The 25,703-nt window shown below is 40.6% G+C and overlaps 1 protein-coding gene across 4 annotated transcripts in view; it reads right to left on the minus strand.

Moving 5' to 3' along the window:
• Positions 1 to 25,622, minus strand: part of shroom3 (shroom family member 3) — a 73,593-nt gene extending 47,971 nt beyond the window's left edge. The window contains exons 1-2 of one of the 4 annotated variants that reach the window (XM_040053366.1): positions 24,923 to 25,622; positions 18,380 to 18,534 (exon numbers count right to left, since the gene is read on the minus strand). In XM_040053366.1, the coding sequence (XP_039909300.1) occupies positions 18,380 to 18,534; positions 24,923 to 25,081 (314 nt within the window). In that variant the 5' untranslated portion in view covers positions 25,082 to 25,622. Of the gene's footprint in view, positions 1 to 13,137; positions 14,828 to 18,379; positions 18,535 to 24,922 lie in introns of those variants that run through there. The other 3 variants (XM_040053367.1, XM_040053371.1, XM_040053368.1) reach the window with 3 other exon arrangements.
• Between the last annotated feature and the right edge of the window lie 81 nt (positions 25,623 to 25,703).

A 25,703-nucleotide genomic window follows, 5' to 3' on the forward strand; every position in this document is an offset into this window, starting at 1 on the left:
ATATTAGACATAACAATTTCTTATTCCAAACAGATAATATCCTTCCCTAGATGTTACTGCATATCATCATTTTTTTTTTTTTACCTGCTGGGCTCTTTTAGCATAGAAGGATTGACAGGATATGCAAGCAGTGGTCGGCAGGAGTGACAGTTTGTCTGCCATCTTTGATTCAGAGGAAATTTACTTGCAGTTGCACTAACTGAACACTGAATTGACCTCAATGGAGCATGGCAGCAGAGAGCACTCTAGAGGCTAATTGACCCTGTGCACGAGAAAATGCTAACTTCCTGGTTTGAGACCGGATGTGGGGTTCTACATTTCCGGTAGCTTTACTTTGCGGTCAATCGCTACTGCGAACATATACTCCAAAATCATGTCCAAAACTCGAAAACGGAAAGATCGCGTTAAGTTACAAAGAGCAGAAGGTGGGAACACTCACCACTGTGTGTCATAAAAAATCTAATGATCAACTTTGACGTTTAAAGAGTTTAGATCGATCAGTTGTTTACATCACTCAACACAAGCAGAACTGCATTACTGCAGCAGAAGACACCTCGTTCATATTCAGAAGCACATCTCTGTATAGTGACTGGTCTTATGATTTAAACAGGCAAATGTTCAGCATTCAAACTACAGGTGAAGAATAGTCAAACCAGATGTTTCCCCGTTATGTCGAGATCAGCTAGTCAAGTACACACCTACACAGCATGTTAACAAACCGTGAAAAAAATGAATGATTGCTGGTAAGGGTTTCTATACATTAGTATTTACTAAGGGTATGTTGTGACTTACCTTCAAAATTACAGCGGTCCCTCACTATAACACGGTTCACCTTTCACCTCCCTGTTTCGCAGATTGTTTAGTGCAAGTTTGCATGCTTTTTTTTACGTCACATTGTGTCCTGCGTCCTGATCGCTGCAGACGATCTCCTCCGTGACGTCTCTCCTGTACAGTACAGAATTGCTGCATCGATCGCTAGCAGTGTGACTCTGAAGTGCAATACTGTATGTCCACGATGTCCACCAAACGCTTTGCACCGTCAAAAAATAAAATTGGCTACTTGATTTCACCCATCGCTGGTAATTTTTAGAACATAACACCCGCGATAAACAAGGGACAGCTGAGAAATATAACATTTGAATCCCTTTTCTCTTTTGTTCTGAGGCGCGGGGAAAAAATATCGACAAGTCGATGAACATCATTTACAGATATATTGGTAAATGCCCAAGACATCTATAGAAATGTAAATCGCCGCTTGATTCATTCATTTGCTTAACTTGTTTTGGACCGTAAACAGGGCGCGAATAGGACACCGGAAACAAAGCTCCCCACAGGAGTTTCCGCACCGGAAGTAGCATATGCTAACGTGCACATAGACAATATGCAGTTCCACCATAGAAACCATTGCATTAAAGAGATATGTATGTTTTAGTAGCTGTCCACTCCAGTGACCACTATGCATCAGAGGGTTAAAATCTTAATTTTAATCATCATCAGACTTTCATGTTAAAGTATCTAAATTTACAGCAAAAATACAGATGCTTACAGCCTGTTAAGGTCTAGTTAACTATCCCCATTTAATATTGTATATATTAGACAGCATTAACTCTGAGGTATCTGTGCCTGTGTGCAGTTCATGCTAACTAGATTTTGATTAATTTATTGTTGTCCCACAAGATATGAAACCTCACCATAAAACCCATCTGAACATGTACACTTTAGTAAGGATAAATAAGTAAGTAGTGTGTGTTGAATATGGAGCTGCCAGGCAGGAGGAAAAGAGAAAGACCAGAGAGAAGATTCATGGATGTAGTGAAGGAGAACATGCAGAGGGCTGGTGTGACAGATGAGGAAGCTAGGGTCAAAGTCGAGGTTCAAGGGAATGTTTTTTGTTGGGTACAGGGAGGAGGTAGAGCTCTGATAATGTGTTCTTGTCCAATATTTTCATAATGCTGATGTGTGTTTATATATATATAAAATATTAATAAATACATTTAAAATAATAATAATAGTAATAATAATAAGACATGTAACATATGATGTAATTGTAATGAGGTATTTCTGATTTCTGTAGTGTATTGATAACTAAATAGTGGAAAGGGTGTGGGATTAAATAAGTTCCTGCTCCTTTTTGAACATGAAAGTTTTTTTGTTTGTTTTATATTTGTGGTTGCTTTGTTTTCCATTTGTTTTGCTTCATTTGTTTGTCTCTTTTATTTCTATGTGGTTGTATTTTTTAACATTTTCAAAATAAAGATTCAATTAAATTCAAAGTTGAGATAGGGGCAAATGATTTGATTAAAACTGTGCTGGGAGACATGGTAAACCTTCTAGCAATGGCACACGTTGAGGTACCATCCTGTGGGAGTTGGACTACCTGTGTAACCTCTGTAGGGTCCAGGGTCACGCTACCAGTAGTGACACCACCCTAGCTAAATGGAAAGCTAGTGAAAAAACCTTATTCTAAACAGTGTATTCTGATTGAAAATCAAATCAAAGGCAGTTCTCCATCGTTCCTCCACCCAGCAGAGCCATTTATATCTACAACCCCTTTAAAAACAGAGAGAGAGCACAAAACACAACACACCCAGGGTTACACTATGAGCTGCGGACATTCCACCACTGCATTATCAGAAACACACACACACACACACACACACACACACAGGTGCATAGATAAAGGCCCATTAAAATAAAACCTGTTGGGCTGGTCAGAGGAATGCAAGGCAGCCACAAACACCCAGAAATCACCAGAACAGGAGGGACTGCGTTGTCACATTCCACTTTCCATCTCATCACACACACACACACACACACACACACACACACACACACACACGCGCGCGCGCGCACGCAAACAGCGTTTTGGCCCTGACCTCACCTGAGTTCATCAAGTTCAATAGCAGTGTGAGTCACAACTAAAGATGAAAAAATCAATAAAAAACATCATAAACAGTAGTTTTATTTTAAATTGGAGATGGTCTGATAACATTTCTCAAAAAAGTACCAACTCTGTCTGAATATGACTGAAGTGGAGGAAATATATTTTGAAATCATCCACAGGAGAGGAAACAATCAGTCCACAAACTGGTTTTATGTCACACTTCAATCATTAGAGGTAAAAATGACCCATCCAGCAGGTGAAGATCAGGTAAGGATCTCTGCTGTTTCTGGGTTACAAACAGTGGTGTTAAAGCGCACACAGATACACAAGAAAATGTTAAGTAAGTAAATCATCACTAAGTTAAACTCGCCTTATGTCCAACTTATCCATTTCTGAAGCTTTTATTTTGAAACCTTCCTCAGCAGAAATGTTTTACCAAGCTGCCATGGAGACAGTTTAGTGTCATGTGACCTGCGTGTGGAATTTTGTCACATGATATGGTTGCATGCACGTGTAGAGAAGGGTGAGATGTGAGAGGTTACATTCACTCCATTACATGAACTAAAGTTACTGATTTATTGAGTAAAAATACTCAGTGGAGGGGTTTTTATGCATTTGAAACAGAAATTTTACTTGCTGGGTTAATTTTAATTTGACATTTTAATGTTTTGACATTTATAGCTAAGTTAAAATGAACGTCAGTACTTTAAATCAAATAGAATCATGTTGCTTGTTTCCTGTTTAACAAAACAAGGCTCATTGTGCCATCTTATTTATACTTTGCAAACTCCAGGCCAATAGAAATAATAATAGCCCTGGAATTTACGCTATTGAGCTAATGACACTCTTTCTAGATCAAAATATGTGTGAAAAGATTCAGATTTTATAAAACAGTGAAAATATTGCGCATTTATATCATAATAAGGGCTGTAACTCTAAATAGTTGGGATTTCCTTCAAAGAGTTAACAAATGTCTTTGGAGACCTTTTAAAAAATATTGTAACGGAACCAAACTGGGTTTTGTGTGAACTCACAGTGATTTTTTTGTGTTGTTAAAAGTGTCCATATGGGTCCCCACAAAGTCACTGTGCACACACACACACACACACACACACACGCACGGGTTGCCTGGGAGACTCTATTGAGGCGGTTCATCCCTGTAATGACTTCCTCCTCGTCTTTTTTTGAGCAGAGAAACTCAAACATTCATTCAGCTCGATTACGTCAACTGACAACAAAAGAGCACAAAGACAGAGAGTCAGCGGAGATGAATGGATGAAGACAAAGAGAGAGAGGTACTGGGAGAAAAGAGGCGGAGGGGACACCTACAGACAGCTACGCAACTATGATCGAATGTTTTCAAATTCCTCTTGGCCTCCTTTTCTCATCAAGTTTCAAATTCAGTCCATCTCATTTTATTTACTTTGTAACTGCAGTGATCAAGAAACCTGAAAGAAAAACAGTTTATCATCATTTACCCAGAGGTCAGAGCACCTAAAAACCTAAATCTGAATATTTACATGTTTTAATCTTTAATATCAGAGCTTTGGTCTTACACTGAGAGTGACTGAGCTGGATGATGACTCAGCAGTGGGGCTACTGGTTAACGTGCCAATTTTCTGGGTGAATGTACACATTATATTAATTAAAGGACTGCAGTTCCTCTAATAGCCACTTGAGGCTGCCTCTAAATATGAGCCAATCCCATAGACTCCCACGTTTAAATGTCCAGCTTCACAGCAGAAATAAACACGATTGCAATAATCCGATCTTTAAGCGATGACATATGAACTCTGCTTCCAGGTCCAAACTACTCTGCCTTTATTAAGGGTGTTGTATTTTTAACATGTTTAATGCTTTGTATTTTGTTCTATTTAATTTGAACAAGTCCCTAAAAAAAGGCAGTGATCAGCTCAGTTTTTAAAACCTTACGATGTAACTACAGCCCAGCCCATGCAGCAGTAAATTAATGACTAACCTCGTATTGTGGATGGATTATCTCAGTTGTTCTCCTGACTGAAGTTTGGTCCGTTTACAGCATCCTGCCATGCGATTGCATTTGTCCCTAACCATCAGGAACCTTCACACTAACTTTTATCGAGTGAAAAAAAGTTAGCGTTCATCCTCCAGCTTCACTGTTTATGTTATGCTAACATAGCTGTGTAGCTAGCGATTACGTAGCACATCATTATATATCAGCTAGCCCAACTTCAGTAACCCTACAAACGTCATTTCTGTTTAGTTTTCTGTCTTAATTTATGTTGGAAGTGATAGCAGAGCTGTACGTTTGAATCTTTCAGAAATCTCTCAGTCATGCTATATCATGTTTAGGCGAAAACTAGTGAGCTAACTTCTAACTCCGTTAAATTTAATACATTCTGTTTTCATGGATGCCTGGATGTTAAACTTAATTGTTACACCTGGTAGAGCAGCCACACTGATCATTTTATTAAAGATGAAAGAATTTAGACAGTTTGTAACTCTCAGTGATGCTGCAGTGTTCATTTGACTTTGGGACCTGAAGCGGTGTTTGGACCTGGAAACAGCTAATGACATCAGACTTAAAGACTGGATAGGCATCCCGGTTTTAACTGGGCAGTGTTCTGAAAATGTACTCAAAATTTGCTCAAAATGAATTGGAATAATGAAAATGGACTGGGATTTATCTATTGCGCTCAGATTTTAACCCCTGTCTCATTTATCTATTATTTTATACAGTTTAACCTTTTGAGCTGGACATTATAGAATCAACAGCTAACTGATGTGTCTGGACTGTGGGAGGAAGTCGGAAAAGCACATGCAGGAAAAGAAAAGGGAGGACATGCAAACTCCAGCAGGTCTGAACCTCAAACCTTAAAAGTGTGAAATAAACATTAATCATTGTACCACAGAAAGAATGGTATGATCTATGAGCAGGAGCATGGGCGCAGCTTTTTAAATGAGGTGTTGAGGAGTTGCGGGGAGGCAGGCAATGGACGAAACCAATGGGAGGCATATGAGGCGGATTTTTTTTAACTTAAATTTACAAATGTGTTAAAAATGTAGAATATTATTACAATATTTCACGTTATAAAAACCTGGATGCAGGAACACCCTAAACCCCCCTTTAAACACGCCTCTGCTGCTATCATTTCAGTGAAAAATAATATCATATATGCTAGAACTACTACGGACAAAATTATTTAAAATCAAACAAAAGTTTTGATTTAGACAATCATCAGTGTTTGTTAAATTCAGGGGAGCTCTGTTGTCAATGTAAGAAAAAAAAAAAGTAAGTTAGGAACCATCACTCCACCCCGATCTCCTCCCTACATACACTTTCTCTTCTCTCATAAAACCAGCCCTTTCATCCCTCCGTGTGAAGTGACAATAAAGACATGCAGGACAAATAAACGCTATTAAAAACTAGAGATGGACCGATCCGATATTACGTATCGGTATCGGTCCGATACTGACGTAAATTACTGGATCGGATATCGGAGAAAAATTAAAAAAATGTAATCCGATCCATTAAATATCAAAAAAGCACCTCACAAAACTTGCGACATGGCGTAACTCGGCTCATAACCATAGCAGATCGCAGCAGTACGGGTCACGTGATAGAGCGGCTGTGTGTATTTGTAGCCTCGCTAGCAATCCGGCATTTCATCTCCGAGGAAGTGATCCCAGAGAGAAGTAAAGCAAGTGTGTAAGTTCATCTCTGAATGTTTGTAAAGTATTCCAGCGTTAAGCTTAACAACCGATATATGGAGCGACTGCCTCTTCTCTCTCTCTCTCCTGCTGCTACTTCAATCATGAAACTGATCAATGATCAGCTGATCGGCTTTTCTGTTGCGAGTCTGTCTCTCTTGTTTGTTTATCGCCCACTTCGCGCCAGAAAGAGGAAACCAGCAGCTGAACAACAGCAGCATGTTTAACCTTTGATCAGCTGTTGTTAGAATTTATTTATTATTACTTTCTACTCGAGGATCTTTTTCTACGTAGCTGACGGCTGGTAACTGTGCAGGGGCGGATCTAGCAAAGTTTAGCCAGGGGGGCCGATAGGGCATTAACAGGGAAAAGGGGGCACAAAGACATACTTTTCTTTCTTATTCTCATTTAAAATATCTAGCTTTTAATAAATAATTTTCTGAATCTTACACCCAAAGTTTTAATCTGATGTAAAATGTATAGAAGTCCATTACTGTATATAATAACTATTAAGTCCAATATACCCTAGTAAGCTATAGTACTTTTTCCTTTGGAAAGATACCATTTGTTCAATCTGCAATTTTGTTGAAGAACGATGTTGAATCTATTTAATTATTCTTGAAAAATAACTGATTTCTGTGTATTTTTCCCCCCACACTGCATCAAATTATAGTTGATTACGTCAATTAAGCATCATGAGGTGGAGGGTGGGTGGTTCCCTATTTTTTTTTTTTTTTGCTGGGAGCTTTAGAACCCTATTAGTTAGGTTGCTTAATATTTCTGCTAACTTCTCTTTAAAATACCAGAATAGGGAGGATGGAGTAGGTTTAAGTTTATTAGATTGATCAGTATTGCTGAACTATGAAATATTTTGGGTGCAGTGCATTTTTTGCATACAGGTATAACAGAATAGCTTTAGTGTTTGATTTTTTTTAAACTTGAGTATGAACTTATACAAAAAGCAGCAAGACAGTAAAAAAACTGTTTTATTGATTAAAAAATACACTATATCGGATTCATATCGGTATCGGCAGATATCCAAATTTATGATATCGGTATCGGTATCGGACATAAAAAAGTGGTATTGTGCCATCTCTATTAAAAACACAACAAGCAAAAGGCTGTTGCAGATTTTATTATCTCGTGTTCTGGTTTATGTCCCTCCCAGAAGAGTAGGATTTTGTTTTTCTCCATCGGTTTTGAATTCAGTCTAAGAGACTCAATCAGCACAAAACAAAGCACATGCAAATATTACAGAGAACAACAGGAAGAGACTGTGGCCAAACCTGCTCAACAAAGCACCGACCAACTGCAGCATATGCACCAAGGAAGACACTGCCAGAACAAACGCATACAGAAAATACACACTCATCCACACCGGTGCTGTCACTGATAACACTGAAGCAGCTCTGATAGTATCAGGACTGAGAATCGAGCACCATGTTATCCCCCTGAATGGATTCTGCTGTGCAGCATAAAGGCCCTTTCACAACGGACGCGGCATGCGCTGCGCTCACCGCTAACTCAGAGGGAAGGATGCAAAATTTGTTGCGCTGGCCGCAGAGCTCTGTCATTATTTTGCGGCACCTCTGTGTGTACTAGATGCACCTGCTTCTTGTCGTTTCAAAAGATGTACATCTCTGGCTTTATATCCTCTACAAGAGTTTGTGTTGAATTTTGTTCAAATGTTCAATAAAAACATATCACGTATCACTCATTCAGAACGAAGAAAGCTTTGTAACTATCCCGACTAGTGAAGAGTTTTTCATTTCCACAACACTGCTGTCCCCCTGATGTCCACAGATCTGTTGAAAAGGCTCTGGAGGTCCCTGTATAAGCACGTAAACCTGTGACAAAGAAAATCACCGAACTCAGACACGCACAGACTGTTTTCCTGTGTGGTGATGAAGGAAAATGCTGGCACGTGAAAGGGAATTTACCCTTCCAGGTCCTGAAGCTCAGTAAAACGCCCCTCCGACAGCCAAACGCATCTGTTCTCAGATTGGATTGTTACACTTGTGATTGACATGACATTGACCAATCAGCTGAAAGGAAGAAAAATCTGGTCAAATTCGTTCTTGCAAGTTGAAACTCACACACAAGCGAGGGAACTTGAGCGCAGAGTTTTACAAAGAGTTTTTCGCTTTGTATCTGTAACCAGAACTTAACAAAAAAATAAAAAAATTGTAACTTGTGTAAATATTTTTTACAAACACACAAACTTTCATCTATAGATGCACAATCATAAAATTTTCAGATTTCTGGTTTACAAGGTTACAAAACTCAGTTCACAACTACGCATTTGATTTACGAGTACAGAATATTTATGACCACAATTTGAGTCCACAGGAAACTGCAGAAACTATTGGATGTGAAGACATGTACAAAAAGTGGAAAAGCTTAATAGACAAAAGAAGAAAAGAATAAAGCAAAAGGCCACAACAAAAAGCGGGGACCCAGCGAGGGAAAAAGTTCCAGGTTTTTATTGTTTCTGTCGTGGCTGCCAATGTGTACAAAACACTACGACACAACCACAAGGTAATTAACACCATCAACTAGCATGAATGCTGGCAACAGTGTTGACCACTTACAAGGGTCACATCGCAGGCTCTACAAAGACTTACCGCAGATGTAAATCAGCCGTGAAGTCTAAACCTCAGAAAGACAGGCCTGACGGTCTAAGGCTATGAACCAAAAAACTGTGGTTGGGTTAAAATACACTAAACTAAAACCCTTCATGTAGACTGGCAGCGTGAGAGACAAGCAGGTGGGACAGATGCCGAATCAGCAAGGCCCAGGCAGTATTTACAAGGTCTGGCCTTACAAATCTGGCCTTAATAATAAGCAGCATTAAGTTGTGGCAGCAGATCTTGAGAAGGAGATGGGGGCAGCTCAGTTATACCACGAGAAAGCTAACAACCAACATTACAATACAGGCTCTGACCTGGAACCCACAAGGAGAAATAACAAAGGAGACGACCACAAAGTACCTGGAGTCACAAAGACGTTGCAGACATTAAAGCAACAGGACGGACAGTAAAGGCGGCTCAGGACAGACACAGCACTGCTGGGTCGCTGTCCAAGAGTACCCAACTGTCTAACAAGAGTAACCATGCATGTTAATGCTACGGACGGCTTCATCATTAACACTGCAGCAAAAGGAAAAATCATGAGTGATCATGATTCTTCCTCTGGCCAATGCAGAGAACAACTTCATTCATATCTATCTATCTATATCTATATCTATATATATATTAGTTATCTTATAAATAAGACTTTAAGGACATTGCAGTTTGTTATATTTAGCTTTAATTTAAAATATCAGCTATGTAATTAGTTCGTTTCAAAGTACTCCAATCCATTAAGTCTGTGTTTCTCTGATGTTTTCTGGCAGACAATGATGGAAAAAATGCTCAACTTTATGCCAAGAAAAAAAAATCATCACAGAGCTGCTACTAGGCTGTAGATTATTAATCCTGTTGGAGAAGCACAGATTTGGCATTTTCCTGAATTTTCCACAGAGTAAAGATTATTTTAGGAAAAGCAGCCATAGAAAAAGACACACCTGCAGTGGCCTTGACATTGTAGCATCCAGCAGGAATGCAACTAAACAGTGACTAGAGTTTTTTTCCCCTTTCTGAAAAAGCCCTGAACATGATCGATGCACTTCACCCAGCAAGCGCCTCCTGTATGCACTCTGTGTTTTTTTTGTTTTTTTGCCTAAGGGGAAATAAAAGCTTTTCCTCATGTGTAATGTAACACTGCTTAAGTGCACGCCGCTGCTTACTGGAGATTAGAAGACAAAACGCAGGTACAGCAGCTGCAAGACGTAAGGGGAGTAGTAGTAAAGGTAATACAGGTAACACACACACACATAAACACACACAGCAGGGGTAAGCCCCGATAATATTACCTTACTCATGAGGAAAGCAAGTGTCAGGTATCAATTAAAAGAAGAACAAAAAAGATCTACACACTCGCTACACACATGCTCCACTGTGGATACACACGCACGCACACGCACAATAAGGAAGTTCATTAAGAAAAAACCTTTGAGTGGCCAGTGTCACAACCTTCACAACCCACAACCCAAAGTTGCTTGTCCAATCCAAACTCAATCCAAGAGCAGAACAAGCTCCTCTGGGTTTAATGTGTGGAGACATTAAACTTCCTGGGAAGCTAAACTAGCTCCTTTTCTACACAAAACTATAAAGGAGTCCAAAAATGACACAAGGCTAAGAATTTTTACAGTGTCTATGTGTCAAATACACAATAGGAGTCCAGCGAGCTCAGCATAAAGACTGGAATTAGGGGGACGTTAAGAAAATCAACTTAATTAACAGACAAATTGTCACGTATTCAGCCAAACGTCCATTTTTTAAATAGAGTCTACTAGAGGTACACGCTGGCACTATGTCTCGACAAACACCAACATATTCACCCGCTCAGCACATTGGTGCAGTTCGTTTCCCAGCAACCCAGTGGTGATGACAAGACTCTGTGATGTCACTAGACCCATCTGTTGTTTGCTGAGAAATACTTGAAGTACCTCCCTCTGAGAAGCGCTACATGTGGCAGTTTCGTACGGCCTGGACCCAGCTCGCATTCAGTCTGATCTACATCAGTTTGCATCCAGGGGCCCAACATAGAGGAGGACCCTCACGTGTAAACGAAACTGTAGAAAACAAATCTTAACAAAAACAGCCCAGTCACCACAATGCACCATTTCACTGGTATATTCAAACAAACCTGTTAAGATTAGCCCTTTTTTCTTTCATGTATATCTATACTGTTGCATTGATGGCTGTTCATATTAGGCATGGTCAAAGATTCAGTTAATAACATCAGCATATATGCAAGTGATCCCATTTAGAAGCAATTCCTGCCACTCTAGACAGTGATTCTGACACCAAAATGAATATTTTGATGAATAAGGAGAGAGTCAACTCCCCCAAATCTGTAATCACCAGTAAAATGTGACAGAAAAATGCTTAAAAACCGATGACTTTGACTTATATCCCTGCAGGTTATACTTCTATATGCGTAATTTAAGAGAATCCAGAGTTCTGAGTCAGCAACCAATGACCTTAACAATAATCCGTAAGTTTTTAGACATAGAAGTTAAGCTTTTGGAAAGACTGTGGATCTTCTGCAAAACTACCACTAGATTCCTTCTAACATTATCTCTCATCTACTGTTTGTGGAAATTTACAAGAAGAAAAGCTGTTGAATAAACTGTTGCATGTATGCAACAGTTCACACAGCTCAGGAAGAAAAAGAGAATACATCGCACTGACTGAGAGACCAGAGAGACAAACACTTGGTTGTTGGTAATGTTCACATAATTGAATGTCACTATCTGCATGAACCAAGACAAAAAACAAAACATAACGATACAGCAAAAAGAATATTTGGAGACAAGTCCTAAGTGCTACTAGTGTCAACCATGGCAACTTGCTAGCAACCAAAGCAATTGTCACCAAGCAGTCAGGAAATTCTTCCGGAGGTCACCAACTGGTCTCAAAGCCTGCATAAATGAGGCCTCAGCAACTGATTTCATAGCAATTACCTCTGGCAACCACTTGCTAACTGTTGCCAAATAGTTTTCCCTATTGATCAGTGGTTGCCAACGAGTCTCTAGGCCTCACGAAGGCCTACGTGTGAACAAAAAAAGAACATAAAACAGGAACTGACAAATACAACACAGGTGAGGCTGTCCCAAGAAAACTACCAAGTGAAGAACCAATGAATAGAAAATAAAACAGGATATAACCGAACAGACACTTCACATCATGACAAAAAGATTTTTCTCAAAGATCTCTACTCACGATTCTTTACTTGCCCGTATTACCCACATCTGGATTCCAGGTACTAAAAGGTATCCCTTGTAATCCCTCTCTAATAATTTAACTACAACTTTCACCACTAGGGGCAGCATTTTACTAGCAAGATGTCTATGGATGTTTGCTGCTGTTTAACATTCATTATCTCTTTTTAGCCCCACCCATTTGACTCGCTGCACCATCTTGTGGTTCAAATTGGTATTGCACTAATGTGCAGTACAGCCCTGCTTTGACTTCAGGGGTTATCTCTTCGATACAACAAACATATTTTGCATAGATTGCTTTCGATTGCTTTAGTTAGTATCAGCAGGTTTTAAACTATTTTTAAACACAACAATGTACAAGAAAGTACCTTTAATCTGAGAAATCTCCCAGAGCCAAAAAACATTCCACTGAAAACAAACACCCTCCAGGCATTTAAAGGCTTTTCAAGTTTCCAAGTACAATAATCTGGAATGGGCGTTACCTACTGAAGCCTGTCAGACTGAAAAACAATTAAGTGTTGTCTAATCATGTTCCCCAAAGCTTGGAGAACATGACACTATAACTAAGGAGTTAAACTACATGGATTTAAATTAAACCCTCATATGCTGGCTTTATATCACAATAGTCACATTGAAACTCTAAAGTTTGAAATGACATCAGCCATCTTTACTTAAATACAAATTTAACTTAAAGTCTGCTTCATTTGTTCTCACTACTTATAGAAAACACACTTACATACACTTAAAGCTCTGATGGGCAGCTCCTCTGAAATTCTTCTGCTTTGTTTTCAGCTTGTTGTGAGTACACTAATGGCATGATTCCCTCTGAATGTCTGTGCCTCTGAGTGTGTGTTTGCGTGTGTGTCTCTCTTTGCTTTTGTGTCTCCAAGCCAATCAGGGCTCACCTGAAGGCACCAATCAGATAGAGCACAGTCAGGTATGGAGGAGAGAAAGTCGTAAGGAGAGACAAAGAAGGCGTGGTCTGACAGGTGCGTTTGGTGTCGACATCATGCGCCTTTTGTCTGACTGACACCAAGGATGGAGGACACACACACACACACACACACACAATACCAACAATAAAAGCAGCTAATACCCGCTAAAGTCACACACATAGTTTTATAATGCCTTCCGGATAAAGGACACGCATACACACAAACAGAGACTTTGGTCTTCTGCGGTAATAACCATCAGTTCAGCTCAATAAATCTTTATTACCCCACGAGAGGCTGTTGCTTTGCAGCTGGAGACGATGGAGGAGCTGCAGGAGGAGGTGATGAATGCTTCTCCCAAAACAAGACAAACCCTAATCCTAGTGTTAGGCTGAGAAAGAATACACATTCAAACTTTTCTTTCCTTGGATCAACATTACGGGAAGTAACACAAAGAAAGAAACCTACACAAGTCATGGCAAAAGGTAAAGGTGAAAAGTACCAACCCCCCTGAAAAACGTGTCCAAAATCTGGAGTTCCTCTAATGTCCACTTGAGGCTGACTCAAGGTAGGCTTCACCTGCTCTGATGAAAATCACTTTAGTAGGTTTTTCAGTAAAGTTTAAGGTACTAGACCATTTTTTATGGGATTATCATTCAATCCCTTGTCTCTAAATATGGTCACTAATGGTTCCAGAAACCTGGCAGCAGCCAGAAGGCCGGTGTTGAGGCTTCAAAACTGGTTGGCATCACAGTAATCCAAGTAACTGGATTGGATCTCTGGACTGTGTTTTAATTATATTATATGAAAAATATTATAGCTTTGTGTCATATAACACCGTTAGCAGCTATGTGTCTGTTTTGCCAGCTTGCTAACTAAACTTCCCAGTAGTTAGATGATAACCACCATTTTGTGGTGCTAATGTTGAGGCTTCAAAACAGAGACTCCCATAAGACAGAAAAGTTCTAAAATGATACAGCTCATTCAGACTTTATTACATTATTAGACTAAAACTCCTGACACCTGCAGAACCAGCGAACTTTAACACTTCTCAGGCCTATAGCCAGAACAGCCAAGACTCAGGTGGGTCCATCCGACGTAAACGCACAGTCACAGCCTTTTATCTATTTTTGATTTGTGTTTCTGGGCATGACTTTTTTGCATCTTTGGATGACATTTTTCTTCTGTTTGAGCTCAGATGTACTGATTTGTGTCCACATATAAAGGTTGAAGGGAGTGATGGTGGAGGGGTCATATCAGAGACCCAAGTTTGGCTCTGTTTGGTTGCTGTGGCTGCCTAGATAACCCTCTAATGTATTTAGTACCCTGTCATGTGTCAATCACCAGTCTCATCGGTAGCTCCTGTTGCATTAAAGTTAAGAAAAACCTTTTTGGGCCTGCTGATTTAGCATTCCCGGTGTGGGAAGGGTTGTTTATAGTCAGTGTTGGGGAGTAACGGAATACATGTACCGCCGTTACGTATTTAAAATACAAAATATGAGTAACTGTATTCCGTTACAGTTACCGTTTAAAAAGGTGGTATTCAGAATACAGTTACTTTGTTGAAATAAATGGATTACACTGCGGTACTTTCCTGTTTCATTTTGTCGCGGGTCAGGACTGTTTGGGTTTTGTTTGACAGCTACGTTCTGTTGTTCCAGGCGGCAGCGTTACGGTTGCCATGGTTACAGGGCGACGCTCTCTCTCTCTCTCTGCGACTGTGTGTTTCCTGGGTGAGAGAGCGCCTTTTCGTTGTTGTTGTTGTTGTGCTAAGCTAACAGGCAGAATGCTACAAGCATAGCTCTAAAGAATGAAGCATCATGGGCAGTGTAGTCCGTGTTGCAGGGAGAATGGACTGCCATACACGTTATGGGTCTGTGAGCACGAGGAGGGAGAAAAAGGGGAGTGGAAAGGTACGAGTTGTCATCGAGGAAAAACGGGAGCTGGAAGCATGTAAATATAATAATAACCACTTCAGCCAAGAAGAGTGCCTGACGAGCCCAGTTGTAAGTAAGCTATTAGGACTCGACTGTACACCGTGTTCGTGTTTTCCTCCGAAAACTATAAGTTCCGTTGGAGCAGTCTTTCAACGCCTCTCTCTGTCTCTCGCAAGAAAAGTTGACCCACACAACAAAGTAAAGCTATTTTTCGGCTACGAGCCGACAGGGACCCCGCCGTATTAGTCAGAGGTCCCTTTACTACAGTTCGGAGTCGCGGACCTTCAGTAATAGTAATAAATCACACAGCAATAGTACATTCACATTGTTGTAAAAAGCATGATAATATATTAAGTAATCCAAAGTATTCAGAATACGTTACTGTCACTGAGTAACGTAACGGAATACGTTACAGAATACATTTTGGGGCATGTATTCTGTATTCTGTAATGGAATACATTTTAAAAGTAACCTTCCCAACACTGTCTATAGTTGCTTAAAGTCACTGAAGTCCATTGATTCGTAAGAATGACTTTGGTTTGGTTTGGAACAGATCATAGTCTGGGTAAAAGTAGAACAGTCAAAACTTGTTTTACACTTTCTTGCTTTCTGTGGACAAAATACAAGCTGCAAACATGAATATGCTTCGTGCCAAAGCAGAGCACTTTCAGAGCTGTGCTCGTGAAAAAAACGACACAAATTGTGTCTGTGGTATCAAATGGATTGCTGGGCTGATCCATGACACTAAAAAGCAACTAAAAAAAAAAACGTTGACTGCACATCAACATGCAAACCAGGGTCCAATGTTCAAACCTTCTAGTTTGCCTCCGTACAGCCCCATCACAATAGAGTAGAGCAGAACAGAATCGAATAAGGACTAGAAATGAAATGTTGAACCTGTGCAGTGTCCAACTTTTACAGTTTCAGATCCAAACAGGAAGCAAATCAGACCAAAACACACACACAGCCTTCCCTTGTCACCACGCCTTCCACAGTCCTGTGTGTGTGTCTTTACACCTGTCCCACAGAGTGTGTGTGTGTGTGTGTGTGTCTAAAGTCTAAAGTCCTGCATTGTGTTTGGCGTCGCACGCGTCCTCCAGTAAACAGAAGTTGCAGTAGCGACAGTGGCCTCGCTCACAGTCACACCCCAAACCCAAACACATACCTGGCAGTGCATCAACCTCAACACTGATGCTGGGTGGCACGACACGCCCTTTGCTGAGGTCTCCTGCTCCTTATTTTACGATTAAATGGGTGATTGTTGTTTGCTTCTTAGCAGTCTTATGTTTTAATACAGCCTAACCTCAAAACCGACTTAGCTTTAAAACGCTGGACAAAGTCTGAACATCAGCGCTAATCACACAACGAGTGCTGAAGTTGGCACCCGGGCATGTCAGAGGTCATAAATGGGTCTAATCAGCATGTGATCCTGGTCTGATGAACCTTTAACCGGATGTGAAGAAGTGTTTGATGCCTTCAGGAGATTGTAGAAGCTTCACCTACAGGACCCAGGAACAGGCTAGTTTAACCACTCCAGTATTGTCATAGCTTCAAACGCGTCACTCTGATACATATTTGAAACAAGACTCCTTAAGAAAACAAACTGCGATTTCAACAAGACTTCTGTTTTTCCACATCTGCTCAGTACACTGCTTCTCCTTTTCATTAAATGTTTATGTCATATCTTTATGATCTAAAAATCTGGAGCTCTAGAAGTAATCCAAAAACAAATTTCTATACATTTTCCCTATTTTACGGTCATACAGGTATCACAACAACGGGAGTACGCTGAGCCTCAGGTTCAGGTCAGATTTGGAGCCAGATGTGTTGCACCAGCCCAAACTGGATTCAGGCATAAAAAAAAGTACTGTCAGGTATTTAAAAAGAGAACCCAGTGACAGGATTGCATGTGAGAGAAGGGAACCTTTTGCAACTGACTCTGTTGTATATTTCTGGAGGTGCAAAATACCCCAACCATATTTAAATGTGGTTGAATCGATTTATCGTCATTTGGCATGTCAAAAACATGAAATGATGACATTTGTTTCCCAAATAAGAACAAATAGAATAAACAGAATAAACCTTAGCGGTCAACATAATTATAACATGCAGTTTACTGCTAAATATGTCAATATTTAACACCAAAGAAAACAAGCATGTCTTATTTTTGTGCTTGATATTTGAATGAGCTTGCAGACCCTCGTGTTGAGAAAATGGGGCAACTTTTATACATCGCCCATAAAAATAACCACACCTGTGAGAGCTATTTAAGGTGTGCGCTCACGTGCTATTTTGCCCTTTTGTTTGGCCCTTGGTTTGGTAGTTAGGCGAGTCTTTCATCCTCATTTTGGTTTGAGTATAAGAATGTTGTAATTAAGCTTCCTGAAGTTTGCACTCTGGAGGTGTATGGAAGCAAAATGACAAAATGTGTCCTTGGCCAATAACTTATGAACCTCACTGTAAGTGTAATACAACATAATACAACATAATAAATAATCAGCACGACATGAATGACGGCTCCTAGAACACAGGCTGCACTTTGGGCTAAAATCCTATCCCCAAATCAAACTGTGTGCTGGGCACGCTGGACTCAGCTGTCACTCCCAAAACATCTATACCAGACATCCAGTAATATCATTAAAGTGAATTCTATTAATCGCTGACATGGTGGCAGCCTTTAATAACACACAGTCAACTGAGTCAAATCCCCAGCCAGTCTGTGCTTGTCTGAGCTGTTATTATCATAGATAATAATTAATTATTTAGGGTAAAAGTCTAGACGTGGGCAACAGATTGCGCTCACTCCAACCTTGTACTACACTGTTGGTCACTCATTCCAGATTTTCTTTAATTTAATAAACTACTGCACTGAAAACTCACAGCTGAAACCAAGTGCTGGAATAAAACCAACATTTACAGCAAGTAAAGCTACACTCCAAACACACTCACCCTCCGCCTGCTGGGATTATCAGGTTTCAGGCTGTTGCTAGAAAGAGAAATATCCACCCTGCGTGCTTGCAGAAAGCTCTGAGTCAGTCTCAGAATCAGACGTTTGTGGTCCGTTTGCCTCAGTTTTGTTGGTTTGAGCTTTAACAACTGGCGTGTGTACCTGCGGACGGTGAGATGCAGAGTCTTGTACGATCCTTTTATCAGAGCGACGGCCTCCTGACGGTACCCGGTCAGCTCAATGTCGTTGATGATGACAATCTCATCGCCCACCCGCAGAGGCTGCTCCAAACTGTCCGCCTTGCCGCCCTCTTCGACCTGCACAAACAAACACACAACATCAGCTGATGCAGTCCAAACATGTGGCTGCAAAGTGTGAGTTCCTAGCACCCGAGTTTGTGGGGCAGCAGCTCGTTACGCAAGGCTGCTCCTGGTACTGACCTCCAAATGAAAGGTCTGAGAGCTGAAAGGGGCCAAGGTTTAAGAGGTTTGTAAGATCCAAGACCTTGAACTTCGACTGGTGTCTGTGCTGAGTTAGGCTGAACATACAAAATGATGAAACATGTTGGGCTACACTTCCTCTGGCAGCTGCTATCAGGCCGTCTATTGTTCTGGCAGGACTCGCTCTCCTGTGTGTGTGTGTGTGTGTGTGTGTGTGTGTGTGTGTGTGTGTGTGTGTGTGTGTGTGTGTGTGTGTCTGTCTGTTATGGACAGGGTCACTGCAGGGAAGAGCAGGAGGTCTTGGGTGTTTGTGATCCTTACATCCTGTGTGTCTCTCAATTCTTCATAGGTTTCCTTCCTCTAGACGTCAGAGTTCTCATAGTTTTGTCATTTCTAATCAGTTTTTATTCCTATTTCATTTGTTTTGCTTTTATTTTCTTAAAAAGGAAATATTCTAAAATGATCCTAAACTAGTTTAAAATAATAAAGTACTTATATTTAGAAGGGAATCAGCACTAATGACACAAAAACAGATTAGATGAGTGTTAACAGGAAATGCTGTTGTTGAGGTTCTTTTTGTAAGTGAAGTTTGGTTGAGTCTCTGAATGAAGCATCAGTGTTTTAATGCTCTCAGTCTGAGTGCTGCATACTGGAAACTAATGCATACGTGTTTGGAAAGCCTGACAGGGGTAGCAGTAAGCAGGGGAAGAACTTGGCATTTTACCAGCTGCATACAATACATTTTTCATGTCATAGCACACTGAAGTAAACCTTCACTTTAATTACAGCACAAATCAAAATCAGAGCAAACCCAAATGTGACTCGAATGTCTCTGATCACTCCCACACGCTCCTTCTCTAACACACACACACTGTAAATATCAGTGTGACCCTGCTACTTTATCATTGCTGACAGTGATGACTCTTAGCAGCCTGTCACTGTGTGTGCATCAGTATCACAGCACACAACTGCCTGTTTATCAGTGTGTGTGTGTGTGTGTGTGTTTCCTCTTAAAGTCACATCATCTTGTTCAGCACGAGATAAACTCAATCAAATCCTGAGCTGCTCATCAAAATATTTCTGGACAAGCGTCATCTGGTCAAAGTGCACTGATTGATTAGAAGTAGTGCACAGTTACAGAGGACGAGCGTTCTGGTACTGAAAGCTTCTGAAAGTTTCCCTTTGTTATCCTATAGGTACACGGTGCATGTGGTGATCAGGAAGAGAACTGGGTTTGCCTAAATGTAATCTTAAAACCCCTGCTTGTCAACTGAAGACCATTTTGATTTTTATTAGCTGCATTTCTAAACTTTAGGTGATACACGGAACAGGAAACAGGCACCGGTCCACTTGCTCCCGAGGCTAAAACCAGCAGTGTAACTAGTGAGTTCCCAGATGGGAAAGATGCATTATTGATAAGATAAGATGCCTTATTGTCCTGTTGATTCCTGTTTTAGATCGTAATAAGTAAGTATTAGAGATGTCACAGCAACATTTACTATAACATTTGGATATCAGGCATGAAGTGAGCAGCAGTAGACATTTTTTAGAGCCTAAACTCAGCAGAGTTGTTTTGGAAAACATATCTCATCAGTTTGGTCCTGTTGAGGCTGCTAAGCTTTGCACTTGGAAAGGTCAGATTAACCACGATGGGTAAAAAACACACGAGAATGACTCTGTTTGTTTTGCACATATTTTCCTGTGATCAACAAAAGTGTCTTGCTCTGTTCTGAAACAATAAACCCCACCCACCTGGGACTCTTCAAGTTTTAAAACCACTGCCAAAAATGTCTTGCAGGGAGTGTCTGAAGCTCTTCTGAATTACAACACGTGTTACTTCTCAACAAAAACATGATGCGTCTTCACCCACATGCTGCAACTGCAGCATCGGGAAAATACAAAGTTTTGATGAACATGTACCATCTGCGCTAGGCGACTTGAATCACCGACTCTGAGGAGATAAACATTAGTGCGCGGTTGCAGGTGTTTATCTAAACTAGTGCTGATTAACACAAATGAGTAGTATCTAATGAGCGTTACTGATGTGAGGGAAAAGAAACATCCTCTCAGAGCTGTGAAGGAAAACTGTGTTAAAGCATTCCCGAGCTCTGCAGAACGATGCACATGCCTGCACTGTTTGCCTTTTTCAGGAATAAATATACCCAAATAAGGCCCACAGAATCACTCAGTAACTCCACGAGTGTGTGTGTGTCAGTGACTGTGGTATTCCAGCTGAAATTCATTATCCTGCAGACCGAGATATCTAAACAGAGTGGCTCAGCCCGCTCATACCGTGACTGAAACAACATACCTCCTCTAATCAATAAAGACTGTGTGATTTGGGAAAATATCCTCTGAGAGCGATGGGGGGCCTCGGCCAAGGAAAAGCACTCTCTCTCTCTAAACTAGAGCTGGACTCAGGTTCACTGCCTCTCTAGCTTGTGAAAACCTGAAGTTTCCATACTTTTGACCTCTCATTAGAGGTTAAAGATTAGGCATGTGCAACTCTCTTTATTTATTAATCTGAGGGATATTTAGAGGTGATTATATCCAGTGTTTAACAAAAAAAAAGAGCACAAATAAAACATCCTGAAGATATAATATGCTGACTTTTAGTTCCAGGATTAAAGGATACAGGAGTGTAATATAAACGGGTAAGCCAGTTCACTGTAATTGCATGAAGCTGGTGTACTCCCAAGAGACATATTTAAAAAGAATTATGAGGATATCCTGATGCTTTAACTCTAAAACACTGGATCCTACATTTACCACAGTGGGATACTACAGCATCTATTCATCAAGGAATTCTCACCTCTTTATTCACATTTCCAGCTTTTAACACTGTGGTTCTGAAATAAATCGAATAGCCATCATTATGACATATTCGAGGTTATGTTCTCATGCTTCAAAACCGATACTGAACCTGTTTAAAAGAACCAGTGGACTGGTGTGACACTTAATACACACCATTAACTGGTGTGTATTAAGTGTATTTTGTTTGGCCACAACCAGCATAACCCTTTAGATTATAGATTATAATATATAAATCTTCAGCCCTGAGCTGGGTCTAAATGAGTCTACTGGTCTTTGCTTTTCTGGAAAATCTCAATATCATGTCATCTAGGTTGTTTTGTTCAACAGCTGCGAGACTGGTGAAAACACTGTGAGTGTAAAGGAGGCTTATCAACAGATTAGGATTGACGGTAAAAACACATCTTTGCATCACCAGATTAATACATGCATATTCCTGTGATTCACTGGGTGGTTTTTAAAAGTTATATGGCTTAAAAACTGGGACATATGAAACACATCCGACCTGCAATCATCAAAACAGGCTGTAAATAAAAGAATCAGTGAAAACATGGCACCTTCAAATGATCTCAAACCAAAACGCTGAACATAACCTGCATTTGACCAAGTTATGTGTTCAGCCTGTTACCATGGTGAATTAGCCAGGTAAAAAAAAAGAGCAACTTTCATGACACAGAAAACTCTGACTATTAGCTTGACACAGATCGCCAAAAATGTAATATCCTTTCGGAGTACAGGCCTCAGATTTTGCTTAAGGTTAGCAACCAAAGTGCAGTTAGCCATCTTATCAAATTATCCAGGCAGGTTTGTGACCTTAATGGCAAGTTTGGTTGAATTGCCCGACTTATTCTTTCAAAACAGTATTTTGTGTAAGATAGGTAGCTTGTTAGCTACCTTTAGCTCAAACAAAGCAAGCTTTGATCCTAAAAGTGCACTTAAAATGTTTGAGTCTTTTATAACAAACAAAGTTTTAAATTAAATCATAATAATAAATTTTCAATAAAAAGCATTTTAAAAAGTTGCACAACGCAAAACTAAATAAAGCCCTGGATCTTTTTCAGGTTGAGTAAACATTTCAGTCCCAGCAAAGACTTTGTGTTGAACTGTTCACCTTTACACTGATGGTGTAACTCTGGCACACACACAGGTCATGAGACCTTCAGATTAAAACTCATTAAGTTTTAATCTGAAGGTTTAACTTTCCTAGAGCCATTGCTGTGACCTCTGACCCCAGTTCAGCACAGCGTTGATACAAAACAAGCAAAGTGTGCCAGGTCTCTTTTACGGTTGGTTGGCGGCAAAAAGAAGAAATGAGTGAGACACACAAACAGAAAAGGAGACAGGACATAAAGAGAGACGCAAAAAAACTGAAGCGCGACATCATGCTGGTGTTGGGGTCAAACATGGAGAACTGTGCTAACGCCAGCCAAAGTACAGCACAAAATAAAAGCATGATTGTATTCAAAAGCAACCAGGAAAACACATTATTCACATTCTTGTCCTATTTTACAGTGTTTGGCCTCCATCCCAGAATAACCTTCACAGAAAGACACACACACACACACGCACGCACGTACCAGCCTGGCGATTTGCATTTTAATAAAATGAGGCCAGGATGGTGGCTGTAAGGATGGAAGTGGTCATCTACTAATGATGATATCAAAAGGTTTTGGGCTTTTTTCTTGGCTTTAAAAAGAAGAAGAATTAAAAATCCATCACAGATTTCACTGACTCTTTGGCCAAAGTGTGGCTCACATCTACAGCTTTCATTGGGCCATATTTGATGGTGTTGACTCAGGCTGACTCAACTTACCCAGAGGTCCATCTTATATGAGCTAGAGGTCAAGTATGTTGTGATGTCTGGCTCACACAATACTAACCAGTGCCATAACTAAGCCATGACTGCCAAAAGTAGCCAAACTTGGGCCCATATTTCTCTGCCGTCTGGGATGATTCTGGGCAATGAAGCGGCTGGTAAAGAGTAACACTTTCATTACTGACATAGTTATAGGGGTTACTGATTATTGGCGCATCGAGTGATTTATTTATTTTGAATTTCTTTAAGGCAAAAAGCCTCAAAGACAGTGAAGCTTGAAAGCAAAGACTACATGTGAATGGATATAGTCACCAGTAAAGTCTTGATTTTGAAGCCTCAAGCCAAGTGTTTTCTTTCCTTTTCTGTTTTTTACTCAGGTTTTCCCCAACACAGGTTGCACAAGTTTATTTTGCAATCCTTCTCATCTCATGTTTCATATACTCTCGCTGGTCAGGTTTCTGCTCTAGCAGCCGATGATGTCACTTTGCAGTTTCTAGTCTCGGTTCTGGGGGTCGGACAGACTTTAACTCCACTTCACAGACTGCAGCTGGGAGCAGGCAGCGGTTATTGTTCTGCAGCAGAGTTAAAAGCCCATCCAAGGGATGAGGAAGCTACTGAAGAGGCAGCTGATTATTGCTCCTGAATATATCGTTTTATCTGTTTGTTTATTTTATAAAAGCAAAACGCACATATGCGTGTCTCTACAAACATAATCATTCTCAGTCCATGAGAAAAACTGCCCACATGGCCTTCTTGATGTTTTGAAACCAGACACAATGAGTGAGATGTGGATCACACCATTTTATGAGCCTGTTACAGATGTATGTGTTTATTTTGTCCTGCCTCATCCTCCTTTCTGCCTTTAATGGGACCATAATTTATCAAATGAACATCATAATCTATTTAATAAAACTTAAAACGAGCAAATGAAACCATAAACTCATCAGTAAAGTGTGTATTCAGATCATAAATCATTCGAGAATTAGGCTCAATTACCCACAGACTTCTATACAAACCGACTTCAAACCAGAGTTGTCGCCCCCTGTTGGTCATTAGAAAAAGAAAATGCAGAATTAAAGCTCTTCCACATTGGCTTCATCTTCCAAACCTCTGTGGTGTCTTTTAAAGCCTGCCCCGTGCTAGGATGTAAAAATCAGAAGATCTCGGCCTCACCTGCATAGACATTGTCCTTCTGTTTCATGCAGCACATTAAATTAGATGCAAGTGCTACTAAAAGGCCTGACTGCCCCTTTGAACTGCAATCTGTGTTGATCAGGTGTTTGCAACAATTACAACAACTTTAATAACTTTTCTGCATATATTTAAAATACATTTAAACTTCTGCCACTGATGTAGTTACAGATTAGATTTGTGCTGTGTGTTTTATTATTAATTTATTTTATGTATTTCTGTTTTATATTACTGTGAAGCACTTTGTGGTTTTTTATCCTGTGAAAGGTGCTATATAAATAAATTGATTTGATTTGATTTACAGTTTAGAAATAATAGTATTCACTGATTCATGCGAAATCAATCGATATGATTGGAATAATTATTCACTCTTTCCCTGTTTCCGGCTTCCCGTCATGCGCAGAACAGGTCACAAACACAGCAGGCCTCACACGTCCTGTCTCCTACCTTGGAGATGATGAGCGGCTCTCCGTGCTCCAGGCCACCCTGCAGGGTGAAGCCCCACGGCGCTCCTCCATGCAGCCGGGCCTCCACCAACACCCAGCCGCTTCCTTCTCCTCCACCGCCCGCCGCCTGCTGGAGCCCCGCCCGGCCACCGCTCTCCATGCCTGGCCAGGGGGAGCGCACACTCCCGGCTCCTATGTCCTCAGCCTGAGGAGGATAAAGTGGAGGTGGAGGGGGGACCGGTATGAAGAAAACGAGCTGTCCTTCACGAGTGCATTGCCGTCATTCATTTATAACTCCTCGTTAAGAGCGAAGAGAGCAGGAGGTGTCCGTGCACAGAGTCGCGTTTCCTGCAAAGTGCATTCCTGGAGCGCGCAGAGCGGCGGTTCCTCCGCCGGAGAAACTCCTAAAAAACACCCCGTAGGAGTCTGAAAAGAGTCCTAAAAGTTTACGGAGAGGAGAAGGCCATCAAATTTCCACATGAACGAGAGGCAGCCCGAATCAGATCTGCTCAAACACAAATCCAAACCTACTCTCCCTCTCTCTCTCTCTTTCTGTGTCTCGTCCAAAAATCAGTTTAGCATCACAATAGGATTTACTGCGACTCACTGAGCGAGGAGAAAGGAAAGAGACAGAGGGAGGGGGGAGAGAGGGAGGGACAGGAGAGGTAGAAGAGGAAACAGAAACTCTGAGAGAAAGGAGAGAGTTTAAAAAAAGGTGTGAATTAAAAAAGGACACTGGGATAAAAAGCTGAGTGTTTCCTGTGTGTGTGTGTGTGTGTGTG

The sequence above is a fragment of the Simochromis diagramma genome, unplaced genomic scaffold, assembly GCF_900408965.1.
Source record: "Simochromis diagramma unplaced genomic scaffold, fSimDia1.1 OVJJ01000596.1, whole genome shotgun sequence".
In the NCBI taxonomy this organism is placed as follows: domain Eukaryota; kingdom Metazoa; phylum Chordata; class Actinopteri; order Cichliformes; family Cichlidae; genus Simochromis; species Simochromis diagramma.